A 13784-nucleotide genomic window follows, 5' to 3' on the forward strand; every position below is an offset into this window, starting at 1 on the left:
CTTTCGGTACTGGAAGACCTGTATTAAAATGTTGTAATGGTAAGAAGCTCTTTATTAGGAAATATGGCAGCTTCACATTCACCAAATCCACCACTCTGACTTGAGAGCAATAAGCTCTGGTCTGTTTGCGTGTGGAGGAGGGAGCAGCAAGGATAGAAGCACTGATGAGAGAAGATTTTACCCCCCCCCCCCCCCCCCCACCATCACCCTACACCTGAATTGACCCAGAGTATCAAGTGATGACAATAAAGAAAAATGTCCATGAAAATACTCTGCCCCATTGAAATCCTGTTTTGGGTTTTGTTTTCAGAGGGTGCTATTGATGTAAATATGAGTGAAAGTCGAATGGAAGACATTCATCAGCTCTTCAGTAAAGACTCCAGTATCAAGCTAGGAGGCCATTGGAAACCCAGCGATTGCATACCTCGTTGGAAGGCAAGTGTTCAGTGCAAAGAACTCGCTAACAGGTCCTTCTACTAGGCTGTGGTATGCATGAGCACGTGTTTACCGCAGCTTAAAATGCCTTACTGCGGGGCATGCTCGGGCGTCTTGCGTTAGTTTTGGCATCTGTATGCTTTCCATAGATTTTATTTTCTAGCGCAGGGGATGGGTTGGGGTGGAGAGCAGGAGTGTTCTGCGGTAATCGGGTAGCATAGCTAGATTGCTGCACGCTAATCAATTAACGCATGGTTAGCACGTGAGCCCTTTCCACCAACAATATAAGTGGCGATAGGGACCCATGTGCTAATGGGAAAATTAGTGCTTGGCCTTTTTACCCATGCGGTATAAAAATGGCCTTAGCATGCAGGAATGACCTGAGTAAGCACCAGGGGCATAGCTACGGGGGCATGGGCCCCCTTAGATTTGCCCCCCCGGCCAACCCTCTCCCACCGCCGTCGGGTACTGTATTTTTCGGACTATAAGACGCACCGGACCATAAGACGCACCTAGGTTTTAGAGGAGGGAAATAGGAAAAAAAAATTTCCTTTTTCCCTCCTCTAAAACCTAGGTGCTCCGGTGCGTCTTGTCCGAGTTCGGGATCGCCCTCCCCTACTTACGTCACGCGATGTTCCCTGGTGGTCTAGTGACGGCGGGGCAGGAAAGAGCCCCCTCTTTCCTGCCCAGCGCGCTGCTCTCCATCCTCCTGACTGCTTCCTGACGGTCTCGGCGAGATTCAAAATGGCCGTCGAGAATTGAAGTCTCGGCGGCCATTTTGAATCTCGCCGAGACCGTCAGGCAGCATTCAGGAGGACGGAGAGCAGCGCGCTGGGCAGGAAAGAGGGGGCTCTTTCCTGCCCCAATGTCACTAGACCACCAGGGAACATCGCGTGACGTAAGTAGGGGAGGGCGATCCCGAACTCGCTACCTTCGGACTATAAGACGCACCCCCCATTTGCCTCCCAAATTTTGGGGGAAAAAAGTGCATCTTATAGTCCGAAAAATACGGTACTTTGCTGGCAGGGGTCCCCAACCTCCGCCAGCCGAAGTCCTCTTCTCAGGCACGGTTGTCTTGCTGATCTGCAAGGGCAGGCTTCTGTTTCTGTGAGTGACATCCTGCACGTTGTATGTTGTATGTGCAGGACGTCAGAAACAGAAGGAAGCCTTTTGCGAGAAGAAGAGGACCTCGGCTGGCGGGGGTTGGGGTCCCCCGCCAGCAAAGGCAGGCGATGGCGAGTTGGTGGCGGGTTGGGGGGGGTCCAGGGAAAAATCTACAGGGGCCCATGCCCCCCGTAGCTACGCCACTGGTTTGAATATAAGGGGGACCTTTACATGGGTGAAGCATGAGAGAGGGATGGGCAGTGCTATGATCAGACTATTCTGATACGCAGGACCTTGCTGCCTTTATTATTATTATTTATTTAGATTTTGCTCACACCTTTTTCAGTAGTAGCTCAAGGTGAGTTACATTCGAGTACACTGGATATTTCTTTGTCCCAGGAGGGCTCACAATCTAAGTTTGTACCTGAGGCAATGGAGGGTTACGTGACTTTCCCAAGATCGCAATGAGCAGCAGCGGGATTTGAACCAGCCACCTCTGGATTGCAAGACAGGTGCTCTAACCACTAAGCCACTCCTCCACTCCTTTAGACATCCTATAGCTGGTGTAACTGTGGCTGAGTAAATATAAGGTGTGCCGATGTTGGATTACATTAGTATTCTAGAATGGAATCTGGGCACCCTGATGCTGTTACAGAATTAGACTTTCACCCAAGGAGGTTTTAGGACAGGAGATGGCATGAGCCTGTCTGGCCCATTTTGTGTGGGCTGTAGCCAGTGAGCAGAGCTTGCCGCCATATTTTGTGACCCCCAATAGCAAACCTGTGAGGTTTATGACTGCCTGTGTGTGTGTGCTTTTTTTTTTTTTAATTTGAAAGCTTCCAATATGTAAACCGATGGGGGGAGGGGGTCCTGGGGCGTGAGTCGTGGACCGCAGGTGCGGGGCACTCCGGAGTGGCAGACTTGTTTTTGGAGCCACAGGAGGCTCGCTTTTTGTAGGGGGCAGCTTTAAGAAAGACCCCAGCTCTGCCTGAACCTCGAGGCTTAGTTGTGGCCCCCCCCCCCCCCTCCCCTGAGGTTTAAAAAAAAAACAGGTTACAAATAAATAAAGCTTTCAATTAAATAAAAAAGCGTCAAATAATAAAAACAAAAAGACAGAGATAGGCACAAGCCTTCAAATATTTGAGGTCACACAATATGGCGGCTGTACTGGGGAGACAGCTTCGGCTTTGATGTCATGCCATTTTACCTGTCACAAAACCACCTTGCTTTCACCACGCGGCATCAGGTGCCCAAAAGGAGGTACCCACTTTGCGAACAGTGCTTGGGGGCAATTCTACAACTAGAATAAACTGTTCTACTATGGACCTGTAGGTAATTAACAAGCCCTTACGTGTTATTTACTGTATGAAGCCATATTTGAAACAGCTTTCGTCTGTTTATCTGTGACTTGAAATTTGATCTTTGCCCATTTTGCCTGGTTCAGCTATATGGCCTGATGTACCTAACTGCTTATCAAGCCATTTTAAACTAGGGTTAATTTGGCAGTAAAAGAAAACAAGCTTTAAAATCGTGCTACCCAAAGTTCTGTCATAAAAGCAAAACTCTGCTCCTGGTCTTGTACATTGAGCTTCCTTCCTTGTGTACTGAATATTTTTTATGGCTCTAGTTTGATCGGCTGGGATGGGCCGTGTTAGGGTTTGTAGTGTTACCTAGTGATAAGAGAGCCAGGTCTGTAAAGCCTGGAAACTGTCTTAACCTTCAGTAAGAGAGAAAATGAACAATGTGGGCTACCGCGTGAGACCTAGTTACTAATAACTGGGGTTAATGGTAAAATAACATATCTTAACAGGAGCCCACATTGAAAACTCCCCTCCCCCTCCCAAGTCATTTATGCTTCTTGTGCTCAGACTTTGATTGTAAGCTTATTAGGCGTGGGTATTTTAATTATCTTGTGCTCCTACAGAATTCTGTAAATATTACCAGGCAGGTACTTCCTGCTCTTTTGGGTTTTCAATTTAATTATAACTAGCCAGAAGCTTTTATTAGGGATTATTTTCCTCACATTTTCTAATCCCTTTCTTTGGGGTCCTTTTACTAAGGTGCACTGAAAAATGGCCTGCGGTAGTGTAGGCACAGGTTTTGGGCGCACACCGATCCATTTTTCAGCGCGCCTGTAAAAAAAAGGCCTTTAAAATTTTTTTAACCAAAGTAGATGTGCTGCAAAATGAAAATTGCGCGTCCATTTTGGGTCTGCGACCTTACCGCCGGCCAGTGACCTAGCGGTAAAGTCTCACGCGGTAACTGGGTGGTAATGACCTACATGCGTCAAATGCCAATTGGTGCGCGTCCGCTACGCATGTCTGAAAATAAAAAATTATTTTTCACATGCGCGCCAAAAATGAAATTACCGCAAGAGCCATGCGGTAAGCGGGCGGTAGCTCCATTTTGGCTTTGCATTGGGCACGCGTAGATGCTTGCGCGGCCTAGTAAAAGGGCCCCTTTGTTTCTCAGCCACTGTGGAACCATGGACCATAGTTCCCCCGGCACAGAAACTAGTCTAGAACCTAATTCCATAACTGGCCAGTAGGTGGTCCTATTTAGAGAACACTATCCAGCTTATAATCGAAAGACAAAAACGCCTATATTGCGACCTAAATCGGGAGATAGACGTTTATCTCCCAAAAACGATTAAATCAGTATAATGGAAACAAAAGTTTCAGTGCGTCCATGTCGCTCCTACGTTCACTTAAAAACACCCAAATAAGGGGCGTGTCGGGGGCGTGTTAGGGGCGGTGATACGACGTCGTGTACAACGTATAACGGATAGCGAAATGGCTCTGGTTGGGTGGGAACACGGGCGTAATATGTTGGACCCGAAATAAAAGCGACCAGAGCAAGGGGGAAATCGTCTTTAGACCCATTAGCGATTGTGTGTAGTTGGAGAGTGGCAAGATCATTGGTAGAAGAGCTGATTTGGTGGTTGCAGAGAGAAAGCCGAGCGTGTTGAGTACCTGTTACGTTCGTCTGTGTGCCCTGCCTCTTTTGTGTCTTACCCTTTGACCTTTCCCTACTCCTACTCCTTTGCTCCATCGCCCCCTTCCCCTCCCCCTATCCCTCCCCATTCACTGTTCCCATGTGTATACTGTATTCCCTGACCTCCGTTTGTCTCTGTGTTATTGTACTGTTTGGCGAGTGAGTGGCCAGAGGGCGTGGTGGCTGCAACTGAGAGATCTGTGTGTGTTGGTGTTTGACTACTAGTACTAATACTTGCACTGGTGGTGGGGATATGGATGCAGTTAATGCACTTGTGGCATGCATGCTACAGGAAGAGGCCACCCACCGCAGGAGGTATTCACGGCCCCGAGTGTTTAGGCCCCGCACCACCTTCCTACAACTCACTGACCAGCAGTGTCTAACAAGGTTCAGGTTTGATAGGGCCTCCATTCTTCAGCTGTGTGAGCAGCTGAAACCCCTCCTTCAGCCCCAGACACGTAGGAATAACCCCATCCCTGCCCACCTCAAAATCACTTCCTCTCTCTCTGTCCTGGTCACTGGGAGTTTTCAATCAGTATTAGCTGCTAACACAGGGCTCACCCAGGCTTCTATTTCACACTCTCACCCAGTTCCTGGATGCCTTTCTAACTCACACCTCACACTACATCACTTTCCCCAACACCCCCCAGGCCCTGCACAACAACATGGCTGCCTTCTATGCTCTTGCTAGATTCCCCTCGGTCATCGGTGTGATAGACTGCACACACGTAGCCCTCAGACCCCCCCCCCCCCCCCCCCCCCCCCCCCGGCCACACGAAGCCACCTACAGAAATAGGAAGGCATTTCATTCTATGAACATGCAAGTTGTATGTGATGCCCAGGGGGAGATATTAGACGTGTGTGCCAGGTACCCCGGGTCCACCCACGATGCCTACATCCTACAGCACTCGGGCATCTTCCGCAGGTTCGAGCGAAGGGAGTTCATTGGTGGATGGGTACTAGGTAAGTGCAACATGCATGTACCCATACTATACCTCCTCCACTGGGCAACCCTCCGCCCTGGCTTCCTCCACCTCACTCCACAACCCACTATCCAAATCCCCCCCCCCCCCCCCCCCCCCCCCCGTACCTGCTCCAAGCAATACACACTCATCTATCTCATTCTGTTTTTCTCCAAAGATGACCGAGGCTACCCGCAGAGGACATGGCTCATGACCCCCCTGATCCACCCACAACCAGGGGCAGAAGAAACCTACAACAGGAGACATCGCAGCACCTGGGGGATCATTGAGCGGACCTTTGGTTTGTTGAAAAACCGGTTCCACTGTCTGGACCGGTCTGGAGGAGAGCTGGTGTACAGTCCAGAAAAGGTGGCCAAGATCTTTGTGGCGTGCTGCATGTTACATAATTTGGCCCAGCGCAGAGGACAGCCTCTCCCAGAGGAGCCACAGCCACCACCAGAAGAGGCCCCAGATGAGCAGGAAGAGGAGCCCCCTCCACCCCCATCCCACAGAGCAGAGCTCAATGCTTACCAGCTTGGCGTAAGAGCAAGACAAAGACTCATTGAAACAAGTTTTCGGTGAAAGTAAGTGTACATTTATTTATATTAATTGCATGTGTTCCTGTGTTCACCCCCACCCCCCCTCCCACCAACCCTCACCCTACAGCATGTGCCATCACTTTCCCCTTCCCCCGTCCCCTCCTACCCCTCCCACGGCCTTCCTTTGCAGCTGGTGCTGCACGGGAAGTCTGTTCACACTCTTCTGAGGTGCTGCTCCCAGTGTCGTCCTCCGTATCCCCACAGCAGCCTGCGGCTTCGGCTGCGCTGTGGAAATCCGGCCACCTTGTTGGCTGTAGGCTGGCCACAGGACCCAGAATGGGAGCAGGTTTGGTGGGTGCTGCAGGAGTGGGTGCGGAGGTGGACGATCGCAACGCCCACCTCTTAGCTGGTGGTTGGTGGTCAGTGGAGGAGGAAGTGGATGGCAGGCCCTGCTCCAGCAGCACAGCTGGAGTAGGTGCTGTGACCTGAGGGCGCAGGCGTTCGATGCTCTGCTCCAGCCGTTTGAGTTGCTGGAGCACCTCCTGGTGGGCTAGGTGTTGTGCCTGGAGCACCTCCTGGTGGCCTTCGCGTTGCGCCTGGAGGAGTTCCTGGTGGACTTGCTGCTGTGCCTCCAGTGCTTGCCGCTGCAGGTCTAGTTTCTGCTGCCGGTACTCCTCCAAGTTCACGTTGTGGCGTAGCAACTCTGTGGCCAGCCGCAGGAGTTGCCTCCTTTGGCTGGATGGCCTCTGGCGAGGAGCTGGCCCAGTATATGCATCCTCCTCCTCACCAAAGTCATCCAGTGCTGGAGGTGCGGCCTCTGCTGGTGGTGCTGGTGGAGGATGAGCCTCTACTGCAGGTTCTGCTGCTGCAGGTGGTGGAGGCAGAGGCTGGACTGGTGCAGGGGGTGGAGGCAGAGGCTGGACTGCTGGTGCAGGTGGTGGAGGCAGAGGCTGGACTGCTGGTGCTGCAGGGGGTGGAGGCAGAGGCTGGACTGCTGCTACAGGCGGTGGAGGTTGAGGCAGTCCTGCTGGTGTAGGGCGTTGGCCTTGCAGGCCACTAGGGCCAGCCTCCCCTGAGTCATCACCTGTATAGCACAAGAGTGAGGAACTGTGTTGGTGCAAATAACCCACTTTTGTCTTTCAGCATTCATATACATTGGCATGGCCCCCAACCTGATGACCCAGCAAAGAGATGGTGAGGAGGAATGGAATTGACACCGGTGCGAAAGAGAGAGCCCCACAGGCAGCTAGGTAGAGGTGGTGGACGATCAGCCAAGAGAAGGACACCGCTCACAACGTTGTGGACAAGCTGTTTGTTGTATAATTGTTAAATTGAAGAACATTTCAGCATGTGTTGTGTTACTACTGACTTGCTAGACTGCGTAGAACTGCTTTATGACCCCCATTACAGGCTCCTTCAGTTGAATGCAGGTGGCCCACACTTACTAGAGCACAGAGGTCACAGAAGGAAATAGGCACAGTTTGGTGATGGGAAAAAAAGTGGGATTAGTAGAGAAGGAAGGCCCCCAAAGTTGTGCCACAGTAATAACCTACACACACCCATAGGAGCCAACTGTAAAGTATTATTGGGGGTGCTAAGCCCAGTGCACAAAACTCCTCCCTGGACAGCTACATGATCTTTCCTCAATATTGGGGGTGCTCACACACCCACAGCACCCACCCTGTCTGCTTGCTCCTATAACACACATGAACACTACCACCACTCAAATAGAGCTTACAATTCAATTAAGATGCGCACACAGGACAAGTAAGAGGAAAGCCAATGACAATGGTAGGGATAGGGAGTAAGGGTACAGAGCAAGTGAGTAGGGGTTAGCAGGTCACAACACTATCATAAAGGTGGCCTGTTATTGTACATAAAGACAGCCAGAGACACTCCTCACCTCCCTCCCCCTCGCCCCAACTTCTATAACACAAGTATACTGCAGCACAACAGATACCCCAACTTCATAATGAAAAACCTACCTGAGTCCTCAGGCTGGGCCGAGGTGTCAAGGGAGCCAATCCCGTGGATGCCCTCCTGGGGTAGGAGGGAGTGAACCATCAGCTCCATTGGGGTGAGGTTGGCTGTGTCATGTCCTGGGGGATTCGCCCCCGCCTTCCTCCTGACATCCCTCCTCAGCTTCCGCCACTTTCTCTTGCAATCCTCCACGTCTCTCCCAGAATGGTACACAGCATTCAGGCTGTCCCGTACTGCCTCCCATTCCCGCTGCTTCGTGGTTGCAGCCAGCCTCTGCCCTGTGGGAGCAAACAGACTCCGGTGCCGCTGTTGTATCTCCTGCACCAGGAGCTCCACCTCACCTTCGGAAAAATTACCCTTCCGGGTTGGGGGCAGACGTGGCGGCATTGTACCAATGGGGTTTTCGAAAATACGGAGTGGGCATTTATATAGTCGCCAAGAACGCCCATTGAGACGGGGGAATAGGCATTTCTGATATGGGCGTTTGTTTTTCAATTATACATATAATTCCTAAGCGTGCCCAGCTGAGATAGCGATTAGGAGCACATGATTTCAATTATGAGTAGATAAGTATGGGCGTCCCCACCTGCCTTCCCTTTCTTCATTGCCATTTAACCCGCCATTTCCTGCACTGGGACCTTGCCGGTTGTTCTTAAGAATCGTTTACAGGGTTTTACCCTCACTTATAATAAGGTTTGTGTTTGGCAATGTATGCTTGGGTACACCTGTGTATTTGGGGGGGGGGGGGGGATTATTGCTGGCCCTCAGCCACCATGCCTTCCATTTCCACTCTTCCACATCCCGTGAGGCTCCCTTACTTTCTCCCATTCTCTCTGCCTTGTAGCAGGCAGTCTGTGGGGGTGACGAAATTGCTACACTCGCCCCAAATCAAGCACCCCTCGGTAAGGGTCATTTCAATGAGGGAGATGTCCAGCTAATGTTCCAGAAGATAAAAGGCGCACTACACATTCTTGAAATAGACGTTCATGGTAAGCTCTCATTTGTCTGCCACCTCTTCTCTTTGTGCTTATAGTCAAGGAGTGTGCATTCACTGTATGTAGTCTGGAAACTCTTAGCTAGCTCTCTTTTCACCAGGTTCCTGTGCACTGTACTGTGGGGTTGGCAGGTCCTCAGTGGTGTGGGCCAGCTGTTGGAGCTGCTGTATTGGTTCCCGGTAGGTTCCATCTTCCTTGTTTATGTGGTGAACCCCAGTCCCCATTTATGAAGTGGCCACCCATTCTCAAGGTCCATAGGAGGGGGAGGGGGAATGATATATGCAATGGATGTGTTTAGCACATTATGGAACACCTTCCTACATTCCTCCATAGGTAGGGAACAAGAACATTTTTTATAAGTGGTAGCCTGGAAAGTAGGCTCAAGGTGGCTACAGGTACTGCCACTGAGGCCTTAAGATGTGGTGGTGAGGGAGAGGGTTCTGTGTACAGGACCCAACCCAAAGTACCTGCAGGTGGCTACAGCCTGGTGGCTGCTGTGGCCTAGTGGTTAGAGCACCAGCCTTATAATCACAAGGTTGCCGGTTCAATTCCCACTCTGCTGCTTCGTGTGATCAAAGGCAAGTCACTTCACTGTCGGTTGGCTCAGGGACAAACTTTGAGACAGACCCGGAATACCTGAATGTAACACACCTTGATCTACTACTGGAGAAAGTGTGATCACAGCTGCAAATAATGAGCACCATTTTTATTTGTGCCCTTCTGTAACTCAAGTATTACATTGCAACTGTGATGAAGTAACCATCCATCTAATGGGTTTCCCATTGTTTCCCCTTTTCTCCTCAGCACTATATACCATAGCTGATGTATTGAATGTGAAAATATGAGCCAGCTGTTTGTAGGTCCTACTTGGGCCCCCCCCACCAATGTGGCTTGTGGGTAAGGATGTCTGGCCATCAGACAGCAAACACTGTGTATGTGCTACCTGGGGTTATGTGGAAGTGTCTACTTGGCAGATCACACGTGCTACACAATTAATCTCTTATTGATGGCACTCTGTGTTGTGGGTCAGTATGGTGGAGGGGAGGGAGGGAGAGAGACTGGCTGGCCACTTGTGTTCATGAACACTAATATCCATCCAGCCTCCCCGGCCCACCCCCCCCTGCACATATGGCCACGCAGGTTGGAATGAACAGGTGGCCTTCTGTATGGCCAACATTCTCACACATACATCAACTTTCTCATTCACACTGCACATTTCATGCTATATGCATGTTGCTGCCTCCTTCCTCTCAACTCAACAGCACCATTTGCTTATATGTAATGCACAAGGGAGAGAAACACACAGACACCCTGATAGTTAAAGTGTAACAAAAACATTTATTTCCCCCCCACCCCCAGCCCTACAAAACAACCCCCATCAATGCCCTCCTCCCCCCCACAACTCCCCACACCCCCAACAATCCCCCCCCCCCCCAATGTAAGTCAAGGGCAGACACGCCCTCTGAGTAAGGCCCTCTGTAGCAGGGCAATGAGCAGCCCCAGCAGTACCCTTAGTGGGCCCTGGAGCTGCTCATTGCCCTGCCGTAGGGCTCGGACCTCCTACAGCAGCTGCTGCTGGCCATCTACCAGCTGCTGCAGGAGGCGCATCATGGCACCTGCACCTAGGGCTGCTGGAGGTGGGCCACGGGCTGGAGCTGGCCCAGGGGATGGAGCAGACCCAGGGGAAGGCGGTGGGGCAGGTGATGGAGTTGCCGCAGGGGATGGGGATGGCCGAGGGGAGGGAGAGGGCTCTGCTGGTGGTACAGGTGGGGAGGGGGCCTCCATAAAGTCCTCATCTATTACGAGGACCCCCTCCTCCGAGCCCGACGACTCCTCCACCTCCTGTGCTGCCGCCGCCGCCTCCTCCTCCTCCTCCTCCTCCTCCAGGTGGCTTTCCTGGCCTGGCTCCTCCTCCTCCTGCAGGTGGTGGCCCTCCTCGTCAGCGCGCTCCGCTTGCTGGTGCTGGAGGCCTGTGTACGTAAAAGGCGTGTGATTGAGATCAGCACATACAACATGGCTTGCATGGGTGGCCTGAGGCGGGGGATGGGCCACGGTGTGGTAAGGCGTGGCCTATGCCCTTGGGGAATGAGATGCATCAGATGACATGACAAAGAATCCTGGAACCTCCTCTGGCACACACCACACAGGACATGTTGCCATACCACATTCATTGCTGACCAGCATGTTTGCATTGTGAGATGCGACGAGGGGTTGATGGGCAGTTGTTGTTGGTTTTATTGGTGGTGGGGGGGGGGGGGGGCAGTGGGAAGGGTGTTGAGCACAAAACTTGTGAGTTAGGCCATGACATCCACTAAAAGTAGGGCCTCAGGCAGGTCTACCAGGACACACTATTCAGCCACCCCAGAAAGGGGAATAGTAAAGTGAGGCATGTCATCTCATTCATCTCGGGGGGGATGGTCGTTGGAAGTTGCAGCCACACTCATGGGAGGACTCCTGCAACCTGCATCCTTGATCTGGGACAGATATGTTATTACTTACTAGTTGACTATTAGCCACATGGGAATTGATATTGTACAGCACATTCGCATTATTCAAGAAGTGTATTTACAAATCTGTACAGGTGTCCTGTTTTTGAATACTTACGCCGAGCCCTGAGGTGCAGTCGCACCGCCCGGATGAGCGCGGGCCTCTCCTGCCTCACACGGCGGAACCGCCTCCTCAGGGACTCAAGGTCCCGGTGCACTCCGAAGTGTCTGTAAGATATAAGTTTGTAGAGCAGGGGTCAGGGGATGGTCCTTTTTGTCCTCTGCACACATTGATTTGTTATTCAAATAGCAGAGAGAGAGGGTCAACAGTGTTGGGGGGAGGGGGACCACCTCCATTGGTACTGAATCATAGGAGCCACCTTTTTACCATTTTGGGGGGTGCAACCCCCAGTGGAGATCACCCCTCCCTCCATACATACAAGGCATTTATTTTATATTGGGGGTGCTCAAGCACCCACAGCAGCCACCGAGTTGGTTCCTATGCAGATGATGCCAAAGAGGTGGCCATGAGGCCAGAAAGTACCGTTTGTATGCATTATAATTTTGCTTGTAAAACTACTTTATATGTGTTATCATTACCATGTTATAAAGTATGGTATACGTTTAATTGGTATCATGTTTCCACTATTCGGATGTGTAGTAAGCCACATAGAGGCTGCAAAGAGGGGTGGGAAAATGTGGGGTTCACAGGCAAGAAATAAATAAATAACGAAATACATTCTTGTAGGGATGTGGGAATGGTCATCCTTTCAAGAACATACATTTTATTAGTGATTGTGCATGTTCCTATATTACTCATTATCCTTGCATGCACACTCCAGTTACTGGTGGTAACATTGATGACAGAGCTGTTATATGTGTAGGTACAGGAGAGGGGAGGGGGGGGGGCCGAAAACCTTACCTTTCAAGCCTGTCCCTAATGCGGGACCAGGCTTGCATGGCCTGGAGCCTGGGGGGCAGGTGGTGGTGATGCACGAAGAGCCTGTGCCGGTGCCTTAGGCACAGGCGCACCAGCAGCAGGCTCTCCTCCTGGCCGAAGTTCGGCTCATGTCGCTGCTGCGCCATTTTTCCACGTGTTGGAAAACAAGTGACTTATATAGATGTCCTTGCGTGAGGGACGTCGTTTCATGCACAGCTCCATATATGGATGACCATCCCATATATGGCCCTATCAGCACGTGGACGCCGTATTAAGCATAGACGTCTTTGACATGCACATGCCTGGTTGTTATGCGTGCGGAACGTGCCTTATATAGATGAGTATGAAGCACCCGACCCTTTTCACATATACACAATATGCATATAGCTGCATGTTCAGTAGTGTACAGTGCATGCAGGTCCGGACATGCAGATGGGCACTTATGAGGAATATATGGGTGGAGCAGCATGATTTTTCTGTAGTTGACGCATATAAGCGTTCCTCATATTTTCCCGTACCTGGATGGCCAGAACAACATGTACTGTACTTGCGGTACACCTATGTACATTCTTTTACACACTTTCTGATTTGGTCGTTTGCACCTGCAATAATCGAACGTGTTAGGGCGCCCAATGTAGTCACGCTTATGCGCTCCTCATTTGATTGTTTTGCTACATGGATAATCGATTATCGAAAAACGCCCATACTATTTTTCGATTATACATGTCTAATATTGGACGGTTTCGTAAGAACGTCCTAATTCGTACTTGGACGATCTTTCGATTATGCCCCTCCACGGGGCCCTTTTATTAAGCCGCGTGTCTATGTGCCAAAATGGAGTTAGCGCCCAACTTCCGCGTGGCTTTTGCGGTAATTTCATTTTTGGCGCGCGTTCAATACGTGCGTTTGAAAAATATTTTTTATTTTCAGGCACGCGTAATGTATGCGTGCCAAGCGTCATTTGACGCGCACAGGTCATTACCACCCGGTTACTGCGTGAGTCTTTACCACTAGGTCAATGGCTGGCGGTAAGGTCTTAGACCCAAAATGGACGCGTGGCAATTTTCATTTTACCGCACATCCATTTTCAGCAAAAAAAATGTTAAAAAGGCCTTTTTTACAGGCGCGCTAAAAAATGGATTGGCGCGCGCCCAAAACGTGCGCCTACAGTACCGCAAGCCATTTTCAGTGCGCCTTTGTAAAAGGATCTCTGAGGGTTCCCTGCTGCTAGGGGATGTGAGTGCTGCTTCTGTTGCATCATCGGCTAGAACTATTAGCTTTTAATGACCATAATTAATATACATTTTTAAAAGATTTCTTAAATAATACGAGCTTGTGTCCTTTTCCAG

General features: G+C 50.7%; 1 protein-coding gene across 1 annotated transcript in view; it reads left to right on the plus strand.

Annotated features, from left to right (window-relative positions):
* Positions 1 to 13784, plus strand: part of B4GALT5 (beta-1,4-galactosyltransferase 5) — a 129139-nt gene that overhangs the window by 86681 nt on the left and 28674 nt on the right. The window contains exon 4 of the mRNA XM_030212757.1: positions 311 to 435. Coding sequence (XP_030068617.1) covers positions 311 to 435 — 125 coding nt within the window. The remainder of the gene's footprint in view (positions 1 to 310; positions 436 to 13784) is intronic.

The sequence above is a fragment of the Microcaecilia unicolor genome, chromosome 8 (genome assembly GCF_901765095.1).
Source record: "Microcaecilia unicolor chromosome 8, aMicUni1.1, whole genome shotgun sequence".
NCBI classification, from domain to species: Eukaryota; Metazoa; Chordata; class Amphibia; order Gymnophiona; family Siphonopidae; genus Microcaecilia; species Microcaecilia unicolor.